Source organism: Aulonocara sp. 'chitande type north' Nkhata Bay, linkage group LG23 (genome assembly GCF_057382095.1).
Source record: "Aulonocara sp. 'chitande type north' Nkhata Bay isolate Kocher_YH1m ecotype deep benthic linkage group LG23, A_spYH_male_GT1.1, whole genome shotgun sequence".
Lineage (NCBI taxonomy): Eukaryota > Metazoa > Chordata > Actinopteri > Cichliformes > Cichlidae > Aulonocara > Aulonocara sp. 'chitande type north' Nkhata Bay.
Window position 1 is genome coordinate 46,112,637 of NC_141365.1, and position 24,550 is coordinate 46,137,186.

At 41.5% G+C, this 24,550-nt stretch overlaps 3 protein-coding genes across 4 annotated transcripts in view; 1 reads left to right on the top strand and 2 right to left on the bottom strand.

The window, feature by feature from the left end:
- The window catches only part of LOC147302785 (uncharacterized), a 431,420-nt gene that overhangs the window by 146,706 nt on the left and 260,164 nt on the right, over nucleotides 1–24,550 (top strand). Inside the window, exon 5 of the mRNA XM_086283599.1 lies at nucleotides 2,664–2,837. Within this exon, the coding sequence (XP_086139725.1) occupies nucleotides 2,664–2,837 (174 nt within the window). The remainder of the gene's footprint in view (nucleotides 1–2,663; nucleotides 2,838–24,550) is intronic.
- On the bottom strand, nucleotides 15,816–18,557 carry LOC147302792 (uncharacterized). Of its 2 annotated transcripts, none has more exons than XM_086284534.1 (5): nucleotides 18,482–18,557; nucleotides 17,975–18,286; nucleotides 16,571–16,688; nucleotides 16,260–16,305; nucleotides 15,816–15,968 (listed from the first exon to the last, which is right to left on the bottom strand). In XM_086284534.1, exons 1-5 carry the CDS (start codon nucleotides 18,555–18,557, stop codon nucleotides 15,816–15,818), a joined length of 705 nt encoding a protein of 234 aa, XP_086140660.1. The 2 variants fall into 2 exon arrangements, with proteins under 2 accessions (XP_086140660.1, XP_086140659.1); XM_086284533.1 differs by having other exon boundaries at nucleotides 16,260–16,317.
- On the bottom strand, nucleotides 22,957–24,268 carry LOC147302793 (uncharacterized). Its single transcript, XM_086284485.1, has 2 exons — nucleotides 24,254–24,268; nucleotides 22,957–24,096 (listed from the first exon to the last, which is right to left on the bottom strand). The coding sequence occupies exons 1-2, from the start codon at nucleotides 24,266–24,268 to the stop codon at nucleotides 22,957–22,959; spliced, it is 1,155 nt and encodes a 384-aa protein (XP_086140611.1).

The window sequence follows — 24,550 nt, forward strand, 5'->3', positions numbered from 1 at the left end:
ATCCTACTGCTCTAAAACTGGAGCTTCTTCAATCCATTAAAGAGGACATTAGTACGCTGTTAAAAGAAGAAGTCAGAAATGCATTGAAAGAAGATTTTGACAATATAAGGGCTGACGTGCAAGGACTGAGAAATGAGATCGCTAACAGCATGGCGGCGACGTGCGGCGAAGTTGATGGAGTAAAGGTTAGAGTGAAAGAAGCTGAGGATGGGCTGTCAATGTGGAGCGATGAGGTGACCACCCTGCAGTCTACAGTAGAGAGTATGAAGGAGGAGCTGTCTGACCTGAAGGATAAATGTGATGAAGGCAGGAAGCGAAGAGCTAACATCCACATCATAGGGATCCCAGAGGGCCTGGACTCGAGCTCCTCCACGGCCGTATCCGTGCTACTACGTGAAGTGCTGGGTATGGATAAAGACGTTATTGTCGACCGCTCACACAGGAGCCCTATCCTGAGAAAGCCAGCTGGTAACCCGCACGCCGTCATAGCCGAGCGTCACTACTACCAGGATTGTGTGGCTACGCCGTGCCAGGGCCCAAGCCCCGCTTGAGTTTAATGGACAACCTATTGCAATATTACGACTGGGCGATATGACCCAAAGTTCATATCTCGATATTCTTTAGCTGGATGGCGATATACGATATATATCTCGATATTTTTAAAGCCAGAAAGTTCGAACAAAAAGAGAGTTCTTAGTCAAAGCTGTGTCCCAAATCTCACACAGGCACATTTATTAACATACAGCGTAGATGTACATGAAACAATTACTCAGGAATAAATGATCAGCATTTATTAAATAATAATCCTCCATAAATAAAAGAAAACAATGTTGTGTTTGTGCATAACAAAAAGCTCACAATCGTGCAGTCAAAATGTAAACAGACGCTGAGCATAATAACAAGCAGCTGCTCTGTTCCCAGGTTCTACTGCGTGACTGACAGCCTGGAGTTTGAAACCCTCTTTGTAACCGTGTCTCTTACAGGTGCCATTTATGGTCCTTATACACACTCAATACAGTAATATTACGTTGAAGCAGAGTACGTATCACTCCGCGAGGCTCCTCGTAGCTGTAATGCTCCAACAATCCATCAAGCGGTGCGGCCTCGTAGCTGAGCAAAGTCGTACCAAAACATCTTTTGAAAGGTTTCTGAGCGCCGTGTAGCACATAAAATCGGTTCGAGGTCAGTAAGCACAACCAGAATTCATCCATAAGCCGCACTGTCGATTTATGAGAAAATTACAGGATTTTAAGTGCAGAAAATATAGTTTATGGTTTTCCTTTGATCTTAGCAAATATCTACGCCTCTAATTGGGACGATCACAGATTTTTCACTAATGTCTTTGCGCGGCTCCCCAATATGTCATCACACAATATCATCTTTGAGGGAGACCTAAACTGCTCATTATCTGCTATGGACCACAGTTCACACAAAAGTACACTTAGTCCAAACTCAGCATGCGTCATTCAGAGCTTTCTTGATCATTATGGGCTGGCTGATGTATGGAGATTTCATAATCCTGCTTCACGTCAATACTCTTTTTTTTTCTAATGTCCATAAAACATATATTTGTATAGAAAAACGTCTCCCTTTAGTTACAGAATGTGATTATAAGACTCTGGTGATTTCTCCTCTTGTTTTTTCAATGTGTATTCCTGATGCCTGCTCCAACTATCAGCCATGGAGATTCAACTCAGTGTTGTTACCAGATGAAGAGTTTGTCAGTTACAAAAGGTCTCAAAGAGATTTTTTTTCTATCAATCAGACCCCAGAGATGTCATCATCAGTCATTTGGGAATCTCTAAAAGCATCTGAGAGGCCAAATAATTTCATTTTGTGCCAAACAAAGTGCAACACTGAAAGAACATCATCCATAAATATTGAGTAAGAACTGGACTCTCATACAGCGAGACTCAAATGCCTTTAAACATCAGCTTATCCTGCTGATCCAAGTCCAACACTGAGTTTGTAAAAACATGTTTGTCAATCATTTTGTTTGGTTTCTGAGGAAAAAGATTCAATAACTTGCTGCTAATACACAACATTTCATCATATTTCCTCATAAGCCTCTTTTGTCTGACCATTTGATCCCATTTGAATTTGCAATAAAGGATCCACAGAGTTTGGTGACAATAATGACAGTAGATGTTTGTGTGAAAGTGCTGGAAGCAAATGAGTGTGTGATGTTCTTTCAGTGTTGCACTTTGTAGACGCTCCCTGAGCACTGGTCTCACAGCCAGCTGCACATAGAGACCAGTGTTGTTAGTCCAGGTCAGAAGATGACTTGTTGCAATGAAAATGAGCTTGTAGTTTGTCTGCTTTAATAATGTGACTGGAAAAAGGTGTTGGACTTCAAATATGTCCATTTCTGTCACACTTCACCTTTAAAAGTGAAGCCATGTGGTTCCTGGAAGGAAAAACACGACTTTTTCAAGTCTTTGTCCTGTTTTTATGAGAAATGTACGACTTTAATGTGAAACATTCAGAGTTTTTTCTCTTGTTCTGTTTGTTTGAAGCTGCTTCCTGTTGGCTTCAGCTGTTTGGAGTTTCCATTTTCTAAACTTCTACATTCTGAACCTTCTTCAGCTCTGAACAGATGATGAAACACTGAATGATTTCAAGCACTTTGTCTAATAAACTTACATCTTTCATTCTTTATACAGATTGTGGAGCTGTGGTTTGTCAGAGATCAGCTGTGATTATCTGGCAGCAGCACTGAAGTCCAACCCCTCCCATCTGAGACAGCTGGACCTGAGTAAGAACAACCTGCAGGATCCAGGAGTGAAGCATCTGTGTGGTTTCCTGGAGAGTCCAGGATGTAAACTTGAAACTCTGAGGTCAGCATGTTTTAGTTGTGCTGAGATGAATATGATGTGAAAGTTGTGCTGACACTAAACTGCAGACATCAGGCTGATATTATACTGATCCACACTGAGGATCTTCATGGTAAAGTCTGTTTTCTTCTTCTCTGGTTTAGTCCATTGACTGCAGCAGAACAATGTTCACATTTCAAACAGTGATACTCAACGTATGGCCCGCGGCCCACACGCGGCCTGCCCACCTTTCCTGATTCAGAGAGAGGGGACCCTGATTAACTGTGTAGCTTCTTCCTCACAGTTCTAAGTATCAGACACAACAATGAATAATCCACAGCTGACTGTCTTTAGCAGGTCAAAGGTCACGGCACACAGCAGACAGTCAGAAATATTCTAACTCTGATCATTTATCAGTTGTGACACTGTGAGACTTGATCAGAGGTGTGATCATCACAGCAGAGGCCTTTGTGTCAAAGTCACTGAGGATCAAAGAGAAACACATGCAGCAGATTTTCCTCTTCTGGCTTTTTATAGCAGATAACCTTCAAAATATTCTGCAGTCGATCAAAAACTGAAGCAAACCATGAATCAACATGTGAACATGAGCTGATGCTGCTGAAGTGAAGCAAAGTTACAGAGGTTTGATTACAGACACAGCTGAGAGTTTGTAATCTGTCATCATTTTAAAAAGTTTCCATGGAACAGCAGAAATGAGGCTTTACTGTCAGAGGCCGACAGCACTGAACACAACAGCAGACTGGTGGCTAATAAACAGTGAATGATGCAGAAACAGATGTTTGAAGCTGTTCTTGGAGTACACTGAGAGAGAGAGAGCTGTGCAGGCAGGAACAGCCAAAGTCAGAGAGAATTCATGAGCATATTGATCAAACGTGAAGCAGAGTTTGGATCTTCTTTTGCTGCTGCTTCACTCAGTTTTGGTTGGAGACAGATGAAACCTGCAGCTTCAGGATCTGTGAGCTGTCCACTTTCAGCCCCGACGGCGTGTCCGTGTACGTGCCGTCGAGTGAACGATCCACGCTCTGTGTTTCCATCTTTGTGTGTTTAGCTGCTCTCATTTACTGTTTTAGCTGTTTGCTGCTTGTTGAAATAGTTTGTGAGCTTTAACCTGAGATTCTGGCAAAATACATTTATATTAAACATCGATTCAGGATTGAATGAATCAACATCGTTTTATTCAAATTAAAACCATTTAAATGGGAACATGAATTTTTTACAGCCGCCTCTAATGCTGGGTAATGTCAGCTGGTCCATGTGCAGCTGGCTGTGAGGCTCAGGGAGCGTCTACAAAGTGCAACACTGAAAGAACATCATCCATAAATATTGAGTAAGAACTGGACTCTCATACAGCGAGACTCAAATGCCTTTAAACATCAGCTTATCCTGCTGATCCAAGTCCAACACTGAGTTTGTAAAAACATGTTTGTCAATCATTTTGTTTGGTTTCTGAGGAAAATGATTCAATAAGTTGCTGCTAATACACAACATTTCATCATATTTCCTCATAACCCTCTTTTGTCTGACCATTTGATCCCATTTGAATTTGCAATAAAGGATCCACAGAGTTTGGTGACAATAATGACAGTAGATGTTTGTGTGAAAGTGCTGGAAGCAAATGAGTGTGTGATGTTCTTTCAGTGTTGCACTTTGTAGACGCTCCCTGAGCACTGGTCTCACAGCCAGCTGCACATAGAGACCAGTGTTGTTAGTCCAGGTCAGAAGATGACTTGTTGGAATGAAAATGAGCTTGTAGTTTGTCTGCTTTAATAATGTGACTGGAAAAAGGTGTTGGACTTCAAATATGTCCATTTCTGTCACACTTCACCTTTAAAAGTGAAGCCATGTGGTTCCTGGAAGGAAAAACACGACTTTTTCAAGTCTTTGTCCTGTTTTTATGAGAAATGTACGACTTTAATGTGAAACATTCAGAGTTTTTTCTCTTGTTGTGTTTGTTTGAAGCTGCTTCCTGTTGGCTTCAGCTGTTTGGAGTTTCCATTTTCTAAACTTCTACATTCTGAACCTTCTTCAGCTCTGAACAGATGATGAAACACTGAATGATTTCAAGCACTTTGTCTAATAAACTTACATCTTTCATTCTTTATACAGATTGAGGAGCTGTGGTTTGTCAGAGATCAGCTGTGATTATCTGGCAGCAGCACTGAAGTCCAACCCCTCCCATCTGAGAGAGCTGAACCTGTTCAACAACAACAAGCTGCAGGATCCAGGAGTGAAGCATCTGTGTGGTTTCCTGGAGAGTCCAGGATGTAAACTTGAAACTCTGGGGTCAGTCAGCATGTTTTAGTTGTGCTGAGATGAATATGATGTGAAAGTTGTGCTGACACTAAACTGCAGACATCAGGCTGATATTATACTGATCCACACTGAGGATCTTCATGGTAAAGTCTGTTTTCTTCTTCTCTGGTTTAGTCCATTGACTGCAGCAGAACAATGTTCACATTTCAAACCTTCAAAGAAGAAGAAAAATCCTCCACTGGAAAATTCACTGTGAAACTCTCAAACTCTTCATTGCACCTTAAAGTCTGTCTGACACTGAAATCCAAAGCAAAATGTGCGTTTGCTTTACAGACAGCAGTCCAACACAAACATACACACATCATCCAAAACACAGTCCAACATCCAAATCTCCTCCACTGCCAGCATGAATGATGGGAAAGAGAAGGAGGAACACTCTGACATTCAGGGTTAGAATGAGTTTCATCAAGCAGACTGTGAAGATCAAAGCTGCATTAGAAAGCTTACATGAATGAATGAGTGGACAGAAGTGGACAGAGATCATCTGAAGCACTTCAAAGGCTTTAAATCAGCACATTTCTCTTTATTCTTTATCAACTCTGTTAGTTTCTCTCAGTTTTCTGTGGAATGAAGCTAACAGCAGGCTAATAAGATGCTGACCAATAGGTTTCTATTAAAGGTTGTAATTTGTATATGAAAAAGTGCTTTGGCTCAGCAGGGATCAGCTTACAGGTAGAATACAGCTGCTGGATGGGATTAGCATGTCATAGCTATCTACCAAACTGCTAACTGGGGGATTTCAGGCCATCTATGGATCATTTTTGCTAACTGTTTATTCAGCTTAGGCTCACAGGGCTGCAGCCTGTGCCCTAGCTGTCATAGGGCAAGAGGCGTGGTCCACCTGCACAGGTGAGCAGTCCATCACAGGGCCAACAGAGAGCGACAGAGAAGCACTCCCTCACATCCACACCTACAGCCAATGTAGAAGCACCAATGAACCTAAGCAGCATTTCATTGGACTGTGGGAGAACATCCAACCTCCACAGAAAGGCCCAGCTGACCAACAAGCTTCAACCTACAACCTTCTTGCTCTAAGGCACTAGTGCTAACCACTTTTGCCCATTTCAGCCCAAATCCTGCATCTTCCTGTTTCTGACTCCAGGCCAGCTCCACTAACACTTTCTCATCAGACACTGCCACCTAGTGGAGGAAGTCTTAGTTCCATTTGAAGCTTCAGATTACAGTTAGTTCCTTTACAAAGAGGTGGAGGTGGTGGGGCCACAGCACCATCATCACTGAGTGCCATAGGACACTTAACCTTTGTTTCCATATGCTGGGAACTTCCTGTTGTTCCAAGGAGGACTGGAAAATGTGTGAAAATCTCCCAGTCAGTTCCTCACAGCACACTTCAATCATTTCCCTCCCACAGCATCAGGACCAGGGCTTTTTCTCTCTTTGGTCCCACTAAGAGATTTCCACACAAAAACACCTCATCAGTGGGACTCTCAGAGCTACCAGCCCTTTGCTACAATCACAAAGCTCTTCATTGAAATCAATGATATCAAAGCTGGAATCAAATGAGTCCAAGTCTTCTGCTGATTCAGCATCACATTCATCTTTGCTCCTTGTTCTGCATCCCCACCATGGACTTCATTCCTTTCCAAGCCAGCCTTGAGTGTCCTTTATTCAGCTCATCCTCTGCTTTACTTTTACACCTGATTTTAGCTGCTTTATCTCTCTTTCAACAGGTTTCTGTGCCTCAATCTTTTTCTTCTCTCCCTCATAACAAGACAGCTTCTTCTGCCTGAGAACATGTTGGAGTGATTTACTAATCCAGGGCTGCTTATTGGGGAAAATACTTCCTGTTTCCAAAGTAATCCCCATTTTTCCCAGAAAGAAATGTCAGTAGAAATCGATGATCTAAGTGAGAACATGAGCCTTTCAAAAGTCCCAGTGGGTGCAGTCAAAGCAGTCCCTCAGTCCCAGTATAGAGTCTTTGGTCCAGACTGGAACAGCTGTGTGCCCAGTTTGAGCTCTCTTCAGTGCTGTGACCTGACAGACCCAGAGGGGCCATCACATCACATTTAGAAGCTCCCCTGATGGAGCCACAACACATGTCCAATACTTAGTCTGTCTTGTTGGACCAACTGGAAGAAATGATTCAAGGACTTAGTCACAGAACAGAGATTCAAATCTCCAAAATCCAACTGGCTGCATCAGGACATATAGTCTGAAACTCTGCACAGTTTCCTGTTTGAAGCTGCTTCCTGTTGGCTTCAGCTGTTTGGAGTTTCCATTTTCTAAACTTCTACATTCTGAACCTTCTTCAGCTCTGAACAGATGATGAAACACTGAATGATTTCAAGCACTTTGTCTAATAAACTTACATCTTTCATTCTTTATACAGATTGATGGACTGTGGTTTGTCAAAGATCAGCTGTGATTATCTGGCAGCAGCACTGAAGTCCAACCCCTCCCATCTGAGAGAGCTGGAGCTGTGGGGAAACAACCTGAAGGATCCAGATGTGAAGCAGCTGTCTGATCTTCAGCAGAGTCCAGACTACAGACTGGAGACTCTGCTGTAAGTAGAGTGATGGAGTGAGTGGGTGGTGCTGTCAGCAGTATTGTACTAAACACAGTCAGTATGAAACAAAGATCCAGTGTTTCCTGTAAAGCTGCAGCTTCTCAGTGAAGCTGTGAGAGGAGAACGGTGACAGGCTTCAGGATTGGACACAAACACTTCCTGTTTCTCACCTTTATGGTCACCATAGTAACGGCTGACACGCTCTGATCAAACACTGTCAACAGCCAATCAGCTCTCTGAACAAAGCAGCACGCAGACCAATGACTGCATTGATTTCCAAGTTTAAAGCAGTGAAGAACACAGTCTGTAGGTGAGGAAGAATTTAGTGAGAGCAGATGTTTGGATGGAATTCCTCCAGTTAACAGCTGGAACCGTCCATCTGGATTGTTGGGCTTGTTGTTGGGGTTCCTACAGAGCTCAGAGTGGACACACCAAGGTTCTTCTAATGAATGAAAGTCCAAACTCAAACTAGGAGGGAAAAACATTTTCAGCAACTTCAATAAAAATCCAAAGATTAGAAAAAGTGAAGCAACAATGAGTCCTAGTACAGTCCCAGCACTGACGTCCCTGCTGCTCTTTATACTGGATGTGCTGCATCACTGACTGACAGCTGATGAAGAGTCTCTGGAAACACTCGTTTATCTCCTCTGCTCTTCCTCCTTCTCTCTGCAGGTGGAGCTGATGATGGTAAACAGGACGGTGTGTGTGCTGAGAGAGGAGCAGCTGTGTCCTGATGATCCAGAGAGGTTGAAGCAGCAGCAGCTTGTGTGTAGAGACGCTCTGACTGGGCCATGTTACTGGGAGGTGGAGAGGAGAGCTTCATCCAGCAGTGACTGACAGAGGAATGAAGTGCAGATGACTGTCAGTGCTGCAGAGTGAACTGCTCTGAGAACAGCTCCACTGTCAGACACAATGTAGAGTCCAGCATCAGCCCTGTGTGTCCCTCTGGATCTGACAGAGGATCATCAGTGTATCTGGACTGCTCTGCTGCTGCTCTGTCCTTCTACAGTCTCTGCACAGTCTCTGTCTCACTCTGGAAAGATTTTACAACTTGTTGTAATTACAGAACGTTAATATAATATTCAAACATGTGATCTTCTCTTTATTTCTGAATCTTTACCAAATAAAGAAAAACCAAACTAACAAACAGAAGCTGTCGTGTCCTTTTTCACCACATCTGTGAATCTTTTCTGTGTTTTTCCTCTTTTCCTCCTTCCTGCAGCTCCATCTTCATCATTCTGTGTCCAGTATATGTGAACACGTCCAAAGCATCTGAGCCTCATGTTACCCGTTTGTGTGAGTTACGCCTGTCGTTGTGTTGTGGTGTATAAATAAGGGGCAGGAGACAGCGCTGGATCTCTGAGTTCTTTACTCTCAATTTCTGCAACATCTGCAATATCTAGAAATGCAAACCTGTGAGCTGTGTGTGTTGTGCATCTGCTCGGCCACCTCTCCTCCGGCCATGCTGGAAGCAGCTGTGCGTTTGACAGTTTTATCGACTCGACAATAATCGAACAAATTAAATGTTCAAAAATATCAACTTAAGCACTTCAAAGTCAACAAAAAGCTTAAAACAATGAAATAATATTTCACTGAAAAAACAACAGCTCATAAGAACGATACACAAAATAATACAGAAACAAACAAATAAAAGTTATTAACCAGGATCCATGTTTTTGTCACAAACACTGAATCAGCTGATTCACTCTTTATGTTTCTGAGTTTGTTTTGTGATTATAGTTCTGGTTTCTGTTTCTGTGTCTTCACTGTGTCCCACGTCTCCTTACTTTGGACTCTGTGTTATATTTCCTGTTTTACTTTGACAGTCCTGTGTTACTGTTTCCTGTCTCGTGTGTCCCAGCTGTGGTCCCAGCTGTGTTTCCCTCCTGTCTCCCGTTCCCTGATTACTAAACTGCGTCCACGCCGCCGGCGCTCCTCTCCACAGCTGGATTCCAGGATTTCAGAGCATCCAGCTGTGGTGAGTGATGGAGACACTTTCTCTGCTCCCTCAGTAATCAGGACAGTTTATTGAACATCAGAGGACATAAAGGACTGTTTTTCACCTGCCCGTTCTGAACCTGGACATTAAAGACTGCTGGCTTCAAGGACATTAATCCCAGTGTCAGCCAGCCAATAACAGCCTGTGTTTTTCAGCTCTTTAGGAGTCAGAAATGAGAAAGACACAGATTGCTAACCTCTCCCTGCAGGAAATAAGCTCCGCCTCTTCCTGTCCTGTATATGAGTGATTCTGACATGAGACACAATGAGTTTCCTGTTTATTGTGACTTAAAGCGAGCAGCAAAGACACTAAACTGTGTGTTTCCAGCTGAAGCTGCTTTTTGTGTTGCTCCCACAATCCTGTCTAAAACAGTCAGTGAGGAAAACTCAATGTGACTTCAGAGTGACAGAGGTAAGCGACTCATGTTGTAACTGACGTCAGACGCCGGAGATTTTGGCGGAAAATTAAAGCGAACGGTAGTTTAGAATTGAACAAATTCCTTTAAGCTTCAGTATTACCAAATACACTTATCAATAGTCTTCTAACTAACAATATTTGTCTAAATCATCTCCAACACCCTGGAGAACAACGGGGAGAGTTTAGAGGCTCTCCAAGATTACATTGATCAGTGCTTCCAGGATCTTGTGATGAAGAAGGCTCAGAGTGCAAAACCTTCATCAAAACCCACCTGAAGCTGCTGGAGGACACGGTGAAGAACATCGCCTTTGATAGAGTGCATCGCATCGGCCCCATGCGGGCTGTGACCGGGAGACCACGTCCTACTGTGGCCAAGTTCGGCCACTTCAAACAAAAGGAACAGGTGAAAAGTCTCCGTGTCCATCGGTGTTTCTCCACGTCTCTCTGCCTTCTTCGTGTCATCTCTGTGTTTCCCTGCTGCCCTCATGTTTTCTGCTTTGTCTGTTAGTTTGTCCCAGTTTAGGTTGATGTTCGCTTCTTCCCTCACCTTTGTTATTTTCACTGTAAATAAATCTCCACTCGCATCTCCACCGCCGTCTGCATCTTGGTCCTCATTCACTCCACCACACGACTGCTGCCCCAGCCGTGACAACTTTTGATGTTTCCTCTACATTTACTTTTAAAAATTATTTACTTTGCCTTCTTTGGTATCATTTGGTATCAGATGGCCGACTTCTAAATGGCCACCATGGTCACCACCCAACTTGAGGAGTTTGCCCCCTCACATATACTAATGTGCCACAAACAGGACTTTAACATCACCAACCATTCCTATGTTATTACGGTGTATCCATATAACTGGCCCACCCTGTACAGTTATGCTTTCATGTTGACATACTGTATTAACACAATTCAGGAGCGATTCTAGGATCAGAGCTTCGGGGGGCTGAGCACCCAGAGAGCTGCCCAGCCAGCCAAGATACACTTTACTCGTCACAATGAGACTTCTTCCCCGTCTCTGTCGGTCCCTGCATCCTCCCTGTCCTCATCGTCTGTTGTCTTCGCCTCCTTTATCAGTCATCATAATTTTACCATCTCTGTGCAAGTCTGCAAATTTCTTTATTAAATCAAAAGATTCTTAAATCCATCAAGTCTCTCTGTGCCTGGGTCCTCGTCACAAAACATGACATCACTGTTTTGTACTTTTTAACAATTTAATCCCACATTTGTGAAAGAAAAGCAAAACACTTTTTTGAGAAGTCTGTAACAAAACCATCAATTCTGATCAAGGTTATTTAAATGCTGCCAAAGAAGAATGGATTGGAATAAAAAAAATACATATCCTAACCTTAATTACTGGAGGAGAATAATGAATGATGCTCACAGTGAGTAAGAAGTAAACTGAGTGCATATTTTGGACAGAGATTCACTTTTAATGTGTTTGTATAATATAATACAGATGCATAAAAACACTCCTGAAACAGAATAAATTATTACAAATAAATTATTACAAAATATTACAAAATATTATGGATACTTTTGTTGTTAAAATGTTACCTCTCAACCAAGTTCTGCCTTTTATATTTTTAGTAGTGTGTCACACAAACAGGAAATATTGTCAAAAAAAAGTAAGTAAGTGCTGAAGCACCCCCAAAAATGAACCAAAGCACCCCAAAAATGAACCAAAGCACCCAAAAATAAACCAAAGCACCCCAAAAATGAACCAAAGCACCCCAAAAATGAACCAAAGCACCCCAAAAATGGGCTAAAATCGCCCCAGTTAACAAATAATAGCCCAACAGTCACTTTTATGCTTACTGTAGCTGTTAGCTAAAAACACTAATTTAGCCTAGTTTGCCCTGAATTCAACTTTGACAGACATGATCGACTGTTTCCAGTAGAATTCCTCGTTGTCATCTTGTTCCCTCTCAGAGCCCCGTATGCTTGCAGAGACCCCTACAGCAGGGAAATGTGCCAAAGAACGTCCAAAACATTGCATTTTAGGTTTATTTATGCCTTACACACAATCCCAACTCTTTAGCTAACTTAACAACTTTGGCTAAAGTCTATAGTTAGTCTTACTCGTTTGTACAACATTTCTGGATCGCCACTGTTTGAAATGATATGACATATGACTCTCACTGAAACAGCAAACTTTGTAGAAAACACAACACTTCTGATTCTCTATCTAGCTGTTTGGTCACAGCTGTAGATTACATTATAAGTGGTTGTTCACTCTTGTCAATAATTACATTTCTAAATTCTATTTGTGCAGTTACATGTAAACAAAGTCCAATATTGTATCTAAATGATTGTGTTATGGTGGGACAGTTTCCAATTTTGTTGTATTATTGCACTAGGTATGACTGTGCAAGAGTTATCTTATCTTCCTTGCTTGCACCACACTCTTTGCAGAAATGGTGCACAGCAGCACTGCATCATGTTATTGTGATGTATAATATACCAGAACTAATACAAAGCAATATCCATGTACACTATAGGTCCATGCCAATGTGCCCAAATGGGACCTCCATAAATGGTAAGGGGCGCAAAGGCACTTTAAGACCAGTGGGCACACCGTCGGTGCACATCCGCTCGGATGCTTTTTTCTATTCATTTATTTCCCTGTTTATTTATCGATGCACAAAAGCAATTATCTCAGAGACACCATCCTCTTAACAGAGACTCAAATCAGGAACCTGCAGATTATTAGTCAGCAGCTTTAACTTCCTGTCTTTGTCTCACTAAACCTTCCACGTGGAAACTTGAGCTGCCCACTCAAGCACAGTAGGCTTTAACTGGCTCTGCTCAAGTCACTTCAGTATCTGAGAAACTGTCTCGATGCATGCCAAAGAACACTTTGACAATACGCTTGTGTTGAGTCAAATCCACCACAAGCATATTCTATGGCAGTTTAATTCCACTCCACATAAAAATAGTCACGTATTATTTCCCCCCACCACACTTCCTGCCAGTAGCTGGTGCCCCCACCCACAGTGCATTAGTGGTTCTCTGTGTTTAGTGGCTCACTCTGGGCGGCTGCTCGGTGGGGCCCGGCCCCCTGGCTCTGTTGGGCCTGTGCTGCGGGTGGGGTGCCCTCAGGTCTCGGCCCTCTGGGCCCATTTACTGCTCAGTAACATTTAATATCTATTATTTACTACTACTTACTAGCCTACTTACTGCATATTATTGGTTGTTGCTGTGGGTTCCCCACTGTGTTGGTTTTTCCTTGTGTTTTTCAGCAGATGATGAAATAGATTTTCAGTATTTTTTCTCTCTTCCTCTCCATCTATTTCTCTTCTTCTCTATTTTTCCCTCTTCTTCTGTTAACTTTCTCCCCAGCTTATCTTTTTTCTTCTTTCCTGACCCCCGTTCTGATTCTAATGACTCAAAATAAAGTAAAATCATAATCAAATATGACTATCAAGTGGACCAGTATAGCAAAAACCATAATGGTGGCAGAGGCCACAGAGCCAAGTGGCAGGATTTTCAACGTTCAAACCAGATAAAAAACAGAAATTAAATGGTGTTAAAAGCCATGAATTCAGGCAATTCATTCACAACATCATTACAAGTTTTACTGGACGTTAATATTTTTCTCTTTTTTCAGTGCAAAACAAACTAACAGTACACATGATGCTGGCAAGTTAAAATGTCAGTGTCTTTTATAGATAGCATGTCTAGCATCATAGTTTTATAGATCACGTAGTCAGGGTAAAAACTCCATCTCTGATTATTATTGTACATGACTGTGACATGCAGTGGCCTCAGCATCATGATGAAGGCGACCGGAGGAGATAGTTTGGTAGACATCGATGTTTTGCCGATGAAGGCTCATGTAGCGGTCCTCTTTGTCCTACACAACAATTTACACTGTCATTTACATTTAATTAAAGTGCAGCTTAAAACACAGACATAATGCACTGCAGCCTCGGCACAATTAAGTGTAAAACAGAACTATGGAAAACTCACAAACATCTGGCGAGTTTCAGATCCTGTTAAGTTAGTTAGACCTGATCTGTTTTCTCTGTTAGGATAAAAACATCAGAGGTCATGGGGTGAAAAATACCTCAAAAACAAGACTAGCTATGTCTACAACTAATGTGTGGTGTTTTAAAAGAACCTATGAGATACTTTGAACAGCACAGTGGCTGCTGTATGCAGTAATGTGCTCAAGTGATTTCAAAGGGTCATTTCATGAGTTTAAGTGCGTCAGTAAAAGTTTTCACCTGCGAGGATTTCTCCTCAGGCTGTAACCACAGGTTATCACAGCCACACTGATGAGTGAAGCAGCAGCAGAAATGATGGGAACTGTAGCCATGAACTTCATGCCAGAAGAATCTCCATCGTCTGTTGAATGTTGCCACACACACACAAAAAAACTTCATTTTGAAAACATGAAAAGTCACGAAATTTGCATTAACCTGTTATATTAAAGTGGAAAACATGTTTATCTTTTCATTACATTAGAGTTACAATTGCATCATTCAAACATTTCACTGATGAAATAACACCAAAGTTGTGATTGGAGCAGTTTTATAATGAAATTTTAAACAAATTAGCCAGAAGAACAGCTTAAAAACATTCCAGATGTTCATCTCCTGACTGAAACCTTTCATTAATCCGCTGCAGGCGGGAATGACGACCTCAAACCATGTATGACAGAAAAGAAAGTGTTAACGCAGTTCCAAACATCCACCTTGAATCTGCGGTGTGGGTATGAATAGAAAATGTTTTTACCTCTCACAGTCACACTGAGATGGAGAACATACAATCCACCACGAAATCCACACTCACAGGTGTAGTTCCCACTGTCTTCAGATGTTAAGTTGAGCAGGTGGAGAAACACAGTCTCATTTTCTTTGATCAGTGTGAACCTGGAGTCACAGCCATGAATAAAGCCTCGGTCGTAACGATAGAGCAGACGACGCTGTTCTCCTCGGCTCCTCTCTGTGCTGATCTCACACAGTATCATCACAGTAATATTCAGAGTTGTTTTGCTGCATATTTGAGTGGAATCGGGTTTCTTTCCAATTGTCTTCACAAGAGTCTCTATAAATTGTTCCAGTTAAAATGAAACAAAATCAGGATTATAGTTTCTATATATTTGTTGTTGTGGGAAAATCAATCACATATATTATTTCACTAACCTAACTAAAGCTTTCTTCTTAAACACCTGGCTTTACAGCTTTTCTTTTTTAATTATATATATTTACCTTCACTGCTAAAAACCACAAGCAGAAGCAGGAGAAAGCAGAGTTTCCGTGCAGTCATGCTGGTGAGGAAGTAACTGTGGCTGACAGTGTGAGGTAGACTATAGTGAAAGCAGGAAGACTTGCACCCTCCTTATTTCACCTCTTGTGTCTACACTGAAACTTTTACTATGTCTAAAATAGAAGTGCATAAAAGTGGAAGGACAGTAGAAGGTAAACCACCAACATTGTTTAAGCCAGACTGATCTCTCTGTTTATCTGGATGGACATTGTGTTCAAATTATGATGAGATGTTTGTTAAAAAACAAAACTAGTCTGATACAAAGAGTCATGTTTGCCACAGTTTATTGTGTTTGTATTGTATTAAATCTGAGAGCCTGAGTTGGAGTATTATGACTGAATGGTCTCCATTACTGGGAAACAACTATCCAGTGTGAAAAGATGGACGTTTATTATAATATATGAATATTATTATATTAGTATGTCACCTAAAGTGTTATATACTTTAAAATGTTTCATAGAGCTTTATTATCCACTCCCACAGTTCCTGTGCTTCTTGCTGAGCGTGTCTTGTTGTCGTGTTGATGGTTCACTGAGATGAGAGTCTGGTAGGAATCACTCGATGGCTGCTGAAGGTTTGTATAGGGCTGATCTGGCTCATCGTCATCCTTTAGAAAAGTGAAATATTTTAGGTATTAATCAAGTTCAACCCGGTCTACCCACACACTCTATTGATCTTTAAATCTCTCCATCTGTTGCCTGGATTATTTAATGTTTCTGCTCATTTCTGTAAGAGCTTCTTCACAAAATAAAGGACACTGAAGTTGGCACTAATAGTATTATAACACTAATCTGTAATTATCTATATAAGTAACATCCTAAAAAATAAATGTACATGTTTTATGTTTACTGGCAAACTTTTAACTAGCTGCTGTAGATCGTAGCAATAAATTGCTCACCAAACCGTTGGGATTTTCAGGTACAGACACTCCAGATGTTCCTGACCTTAAGCAGCCATGTTAATAAGAAAGGATGTCAGCATTAGTGTAACACTATTCACATTCAAACAGAGAAAAATCAAGTAAGAACATCTACATTTATATTATCTTCTCTCTTAATAATGATAATTATTTTTGGAAGGATAAAAAGTGTTCATTCTAGACATGATGTTTAACACACACCGAATTCTCATTTATTGAAATGTGATGTTTCCTTTTACTTTCTCTACATCTATATCATCTTTGAATTACTGCAGCAAAAATAGTCTCACCCATTACTTTTCCTCCAGTAGATAAATCCCACGATAACTCCAGTTATAAAGATGATCACAACACCGGGCAGATAAACGGAAAAAGATTTGTCTGCTGAAGTGTGGGCCTCGTTTGTGTCTAAATCATTGAAAAGATGCATTTGTCAGTAAAATCATTTACTTTCATTTCCTGGAAATCAAAACACAAATCAAACACAGTTTACGTCTACTGAAACTCTGAGTGAAGTAATGAAACCCCAGTTTTATAACCACAGAGCTTTAAATATTGTCACTGTGCTCTTTTCTTTTGTCTTCTTCTTCTTCTTTTGCATCTTTTCTGAATATTACTACGAACTGAAATTGGTCCAACTGCTTATATACATTCACTGGCCACTTTATGAGGTATACTTGTTCAGGGTGTAACACAAATATTTCAGTGTTCATTTCATTTGTCAATCACATGTCAGCTTCATCTTCCTGGTTAAATAAAGGTTAATAAAATAATAAAATGTCAGCAAATCAATGCTCAAACAGAGCAACATGGCACATGTTACTGGTCCCAGTGCTTCACAAACTGCTGATCTGCTGGGATTTTCCCACACAATCATCTCTGTTCACAGACAATGGTCTGAAAAATAGAAAATATCCAGTGAGCTGTGATTCTCTGGGTAAAAATGCTGTTTACACATCAAACCTTGAGGCAGAGCGGACCACACTGGATATCACTGCTGTCCTCTAACAACAGCAAGCTGAGGCTACAGTTTGCAAGTCTGGACAACAGAAGACTAAAAAAACGATGCCTTGCCCGATGAGTTGATTTCTAACAGTTCAGACTGCTGGTGGTGTAATGCTCTGTGAAGGATTTTCTTTGCAAACTTTGGACCCTGTAGTGACCACTGAGCATCATTTAAACACCACAGCCTGCCTGAAGGTTGTTGCTGACCACATTCATGTCTTTATGCCCAAAAAATACCCATCGTCTGATGGCTGCTTCCAGCAGGATACCACACCATGTCACGGCGCTCAAATCATGTACGGCCTGCGCAGTCACCAGATCTCAATCCAGCAGAGCACCTTTGGGATGTGGTGGAACGGAAAGTTTGCTTCAAGTAAGAGCAGCTGACGAATCTGCAGCAACTGTGTGATGATGTAATTTCAATATGTCTTGAGAATCTTTGAGGAATGTTTTTAGCGCCTTGTTGTGCCACAAAAAATGAAGACATGTTTGAGGGCTGAAGGTGGTCCAACTCGGTTCAAAGATGTACCTGATAAATGAGTCAGTGAGAGTATTTAAACTGCTGTAAGTGAAAATAAGAAGAAAAGAAATGAACAAATTACAAGAATAAAAAACACATAAGCAGGTCAATACAATGCTAACACAGTGCTGAATAACTGTGTCAAATAAAGAAACCAAAATGCATTTACCTTCCACAGTGACACTGATATGGACAATATATGTCCCTTCAGTGTTTGTACACTCACAGGTGAAGTTCCCACTATCAGCTGGTGTTAAACTGGTCAGCTCCAGAAAGGCAGTCTGATTTTCTTTTGTTATTGAGAACCTGGGGTCACATTCCTGAGTAACGTTCTCTCCGTGTCGATACAGCAGATGACACTCTCCTCCTGTGTCCCTCTGTCTTTTGATCTTACAGATAATCAAAACAATAGTAGTCTGACTTTCCTTGTTGCAAATCCGAGTGACATCGTGTTCTCTCCTGACTGTCTTCACAACAGTCTCTGTAAACAGGGACAGCAAAATACGGTAAATACAAGATTCAGCCTGTGTCAGAGAGGACTTTAGTTTCTATATTTTGTGAATGTTAAACCATCTTTTTAATCCCATAATAATGTGTTTAGTTTAAACTAAAAGCAAGGAGGTTATAAATTTAAAAATATTAATAATGCATAATGAAAATAGTTTCCTTGTATTACCTTCAGCATCATGGGACACAGCTAGTGGTAACAGCAAAATCAAGCAAAGTTTTGATACGTCCATGCTTGTTAACATGTCTGTGAGCCACCGACAGTGAAGAGGAAGATGTGCGGAAAGAAACAAGCTGAAGCTCTCCTGGCTAAGCAGATGTCAGACTGTTGCCCTTCACGGGGCAAGTGTGAAATGATGTAAAAAGGAAGTGTACTGACAGGACTTTCATATTAAAAGGCTGTAAAGTTGAAACACTGTGCGAGCTCCCACACAAAAAGAAAACAGGCTAGTTTTTCTTTATCACAGAGGAATTATTACACTGCTAACTGTCATGTTCGCTGAAACTGAAGGATGGATAATATTGTAAAAGTAACAACAAAACTACCATTTATCATAACATTATAAGCATTTTAAACTAAAATAGCGTGTTACGTCATCAAACCGCTTCATCCAATCACTCAGATACTTACAAAGTTTTGACTGCATTACCTTTAAAATTTGTACGAAGATGAGCATAAAATGAATAAAACTGACATGCTTGCATTTGTTGTGTAGTGCAACAGGTGTATGTGGCTGAGGGATTCCCATGATGCAATGCGTATTTCTTCTTCAGTCACCTTTCCTACTCACTGTGTGTTAATGCAGCTCTCTGCATTGAATCATACCTGTTATTAACCTCTGTCTCTCTCCCACAGCGTGTCTTTATCCTGTCTTCCTTCTCTCATCCCAACCAGTCGCAGCAGATGGCCCCGCCCCTCCCTGAGCCTGGTTCTGCTGGAGGTTTCTTCCTGTTAAAAGGGAGTTTTTCCTTCCCACTGTCTCCAGACTGCTCACTCATAGGGAGTCATATGATTGTTGGGCTTTTTCTCTGTATGTATTATTGTAGGGTCTGCCTTACAATATAAAGCGCCTTGAGGCGACTTTATATTGTTGTGATTTGTCGCTGTGCAAATAAAATTGAATTGAAAATTGAATTGTGAAGGCCACACCAGAAGCCACACAATTGGGAAGTCAGTAACGTCAGACACCAGCATCTTTATTTTAATTTAATGCACATTTCCACAAACATAAATAACGACACATGTCCCATAAACAATTTCTGGTTAAAGTTTTACTGGTGCTGGAGGTCTGTTGGACTGCTGAGGGTAACTGGAGAGAAAATGATGTGTTTTTTTCATTGGGCGTTAAGGCGTCTGGGAAGGGATCTCAGACCATTTACATCCTGGGCCATCTGACCTCAGGAAATCACATGATAAGGTGGGGCCAGGTTTCACAATGAGCTCACCCGAAACCCTGGCTGATTAGGACCCACACCCGCTTTCACACCTTGGCTCATGTGATTAGGTAGAGGATCATCAGGGGGTCCTTTGTCCCTCTTTGGGGGGAAACTCCCACTGGTTTTAAGTCTGGGACTCCCCACCATTGACCCTTAGAACTGAAGAAGCTTCTCAAATGAGAGGTGAAACGTCTTCAAGCAACTCAAGAAGTCCAGACGCTTTTCCTTCCAAGCTCCTTAGACTATGATGACCTGGATGACTGAGAACCTTCACAGACTTAAGTATTAAATTAATAGTTGGTTTTCATTCTTTGTTTTTAGATATTTTTTTTTCTATTCGTATCCTCTCGTGTATTTAACTGGCCAGTTCAGTCCAATTTACTTTGGGAAATATTTAATCTGAGGTAGGGATGCACCGATACCGGTATCTGGTATCGGCCTCGATACCACATTTTCTAAAGTACTCGTTAAAAGTTCCCCGATACCGAGGACTGATACCACGGTCTGAGACCTGTCTATGTTTGAGCGGCATGTAAGGGGTTAATCACAGGCGCCGAGTGCCCGCCCCCAGGCCCCGGCTGCATCTCAGAGCTGGGAGAAGGCGAGGCGAGACAAGTCAGCCGTGTGGAACTATTTCAAAGTGAACGAAGACACGAAAACAAAGACGGACTGCAAATTATGCTCATCGAAATTGTCCAGAGGAGGCTCAAAAGGTAGCGCATTTAACACAAGTAATTTAATCAAGCACCTAAAATCCCAACACGACAACGAGTACAAAGAGTTTGCCCACGCTTATTTACCCACGCTTATTAGCACAGAGGAGCATAGCTGATGCTAAAGCAGTGGGACGGAAAATAGTTGGGCATTTTAAACATTTTAAACGCCTTAGCCTACTCCCGCCTCGAAGACATTCAGGGACAGCTCAACCAGCCAATAAAGAGACTGCAGCAGGACATACAGACACGCTGGAAGAGCACGTATTACATGACATCAGTCCTATTTTTCCACATATTAATACATTTATGAATTTTGTGCAGGTATAAAGAGCGCTTCTTCTCCAACACTGCTCCAGAGGCCAAGCTGCACCTGAAGCAGGAGCTTCTAGAGGTGAGGCAGAGGGGAGTCGGGCAGAAGCTGCAGAACCTCCTGCTAAACTGTTCCTCAAGGCCCAGGCTGCCGCTGGCAGCAGGTGCTGCCATTGAGCTCGACACATACCTCGGAGAGGCCCCAAGCCCTCGTGAAGACAGTCCTCTGAAGTACTGGGGTGTCAACAAAATCAGGTTCCCCACTTTGGCTAAAATAGCCTGTAAATAGCTCTCAGCCCCATGTAGCAGTGTGGACAGTGAAAGGCTTTTTAGCTCAGTGTCACACATTATAGATGAAAACAGAAACAGTCTGACTGCTGATGATGCAGAAAAGCTACTTTTCTTAAAAAACCCTGCCACTCACTGTTTCTCTCCATTTAGTGAGTCATCTTAGACTTGATGTTACAGTTTTTTCTGATTGCTTAAGCACATGTTATGTAACTATTGGCTAATTTAGCAAAACTCTACACCCAATAATCAAAACATTGTAGTTCTCTTGCAAAAGCAAACACAGCTAGATTAACTCTTCACACCTTTGTAAAAATGGTGTTTCCGTATCAAACAGTACACACAAGCCATCATCTACTAAGCACACAATGCGCCAACTGCACACTGATGGTATGAATACAAAACACATCTGGCGTTTGCCTTCTCTGTGCACAAGGTAGGCTATGTCAGTTTGAGCTCATACTTCTGTCATAGATCCATAAGCATAGAGGGATCCAAACTTCAAGTACTGGTGTTTAGTCAAACACATCAAAACAAACACAAGTGTTTATTTCCAAGTATAGGATTATTTGCAATCGCCATAATGACTATATGGGTTACTTGGTCTGCAGTGAACATGCTTCCTCTGCCCCCTCCTCGTCTTCCTCTTGCTCCTCCTTGTCCTTGTCGTCCTCTTCATCCTACTTCTTCACCTCCACGTCCTCTTCCTCGGCCTCCTCTACTTCTCACTCTTTCTGCTCCCACCATTGTACTCCGCACACACAGCTTACCTGTATCATAGTGCTTAGGCTGATTGCAAAGTGAACGAATTATCTAAGAAAGTTTTCACATGTGAAAGTGTGCCAGACAGTTGGCAAATTAGTGTTAATGATAGCCATACATGGTTATACTTTTGCTAGGAGTGTGTTGGAAATTTGGAAATTGAGTGTTGTGCAGTGAATTGTGCCTACAGTCTTGCAAAGTGTGTGTTACAAAATTGCAAACTGAGTGCAAAGCAGTTTTTGTGCTTTTAGTTTTGCACACTCAGTGAGTGGTTTTGCTATACGTCTGACTAGTTTTAGAAATTGTGCTACAGGATTCACAGTTAGTGTTTAGGCATTCGGTAAAAACTGTAATACCTACCTCAGCTGCACTGACTGCCACAGTTCTATGTCGGTGGATGTTGTTAGTTTATTCACATATTGTGCACTAAATGGCAAAGATGTTTATTAATGCCCCTTGTGTTGTCCAAAGCGGCAGAGTTTACAATAAACTGAAAACAATACTTGAGTTGCACTGTCACTGTTTAAATTTTTTTATAATTATTTATTCTGTAATATGTTGCATACAACATGCTTTTATTTTAAATAAATGTTCTTAATTCCAAACCAGTCCCTTGTTTTGTTGTTGTTAAATTATAGGACTAAAGCTGTTACCTGTAAATTTAAATCATGTTTTTATTAAGTACTCGGTATCGGCGAGTACTGAAATGCAAGTACTCGTACTCGTACTCGTTTCCAAAAAAGTGGTATCGGTGCATCCCTAATCTGAGGTAAACATTTTGCTTTTCATTTGACCCCTGACCTGTCTGCTGTAATGCAGGAGGCAGGTTTATGACCTATACTGCAGACAGACACCACAGGAAGCCTTCCTCCATGTTTTCTTTACAGTAATTGATTCAGCCAGTTTAAGTCTCCTTTGTTTTTGTGCATTAGATCACTGTGTGGGTTGTGTTGAGTGGTTATGTATTTGTAAGTAGCCATTATGACTTGACTAGTGGTGTTTATCTCTTTTAAGGGTCTAGTATCATCAGTTAATTAGTTTTTACTGTTTGGAGAATTATAACCATCATAATCAACCGAATCATCTCAACATGTATTTGCTCAAAAATGTATTTATTACTACAAACATGTATTTAATTATCAACAAAAGGAAAATCAACAGTTTCTAGAACTCCAACAGGGGCAGGACTTGGAGGTACTGGGATTTCAGGAGGCAGCAGAATGGTACACTGGTCAGTGTCATTATTATTGACCTGTGATGGTGGATGGCCTTGGAGGGAGCTGAGAGGTAACTCAGACCTCTTGTCTTCAGGACACGTAAAGCAAACATACTCCTTCTCAGCAGCTGGAGACTTAGAGACATCCCAACTCATCAGCCTCATGCGTTTGGGCATCAAATGTTCCTCTTCATCATTAACAGAAAAAGCAGTAGAATACCTGCGCTTTCTGCAGAGACCTACCTCTGCAGTGGGTGGAGGTCTCGGAGGCAGAGGAACATCTCTAGGACACATGAAAAATGTCACTTCATCATCCAGGGATGAACGATCGTTTTTCAAATCTGGATGCATGATCTTGTCTGTGTCCTTTGCATGAAAGCTGGCATCAGCAGGTGGAGGATTTGAAGAAACTGGTACATCAGAACTCATCAGCCTCATGCGTTTGGGCATCAAATGTTCCTCTTCATCATTAACAGAAAAAGCAGTAGAATATCTGCGCTTTCTGCAGAGACCTACCTCTGCAGTGGGTGGAGGTCTCGGAGGCAGAGGAACATCAGTAGGACACATGAAAAACGTCACGTCATCATCCAGGGATGAACGATCGTTTTTCAAATCTGGATGCATGATCTTGTCTGTGTCCTTTGCATGAAAGCTGGCATCAGCAGGTGGAGGATTTGAAGAAACTGGTACATCAGAACTCATCAGCCTCATGCGTTTGGGCATCAAATGTTCCTCTTCATCATTAACAGAAAAAGCAGTAGAATATCTGCGCTTTCTGCAGAGACCTACCTCTGCAGTGGGTGGAGGTCTCGGAGGCAGAGGAACATCAGTAGGACACATGAAAAACGTCACGTCATCATCCAGGGATGAATGATCGTTTTTCAAATCTGGATGCATGATCTTGTCTGTGTTCTTCGACTGAAAGCTGGCATCAGCAGGTGGTGGACTTAGGAGCTCACATGCAGGTGCGCTGATAGGTCGGAACATGAAAGCGGGAACTTCATTGTCCAGAGCACAACGGTCTGCACTGGATGAGCGTGGGAGCTTCTCCTTTGCCTGTGGAGGAGGCAGACTTTGACTTTGTGTTGCAGAGGAACATTTAAGTCATCTGACGTTTTGCTCTGTTACATATTATTATTGTTGTTGTTGGATTTTTCTTTAAAAATTCACACGATTTAATGTTTAGAAACAGACACAGTGAAGGGTAACTTACCACAGCTCGAGCCATTTTAGGCGTCTGTCAAGGCAAAGACTCAGGATTTGGTTTCTCTGTGTAAGATTACAGGACAGTTGTCAGTTTCAGTTTCAAGTCAGTTGGATAAATTCATATCAAACTTCTCAAACTGTATCATTAAAGCATTGTTTAGGTGGACAAATATGAAAGATATGAAGATAAAAACAGTAACAGCTGGCAATCAAGGGAAAACAACCTTACGAAAAAGGTCTTAATCATTATTGTTTAAAAGTAAATCTTTCAGTGCTTACTTCAGTGATTGTTTGAAGTCTCTGT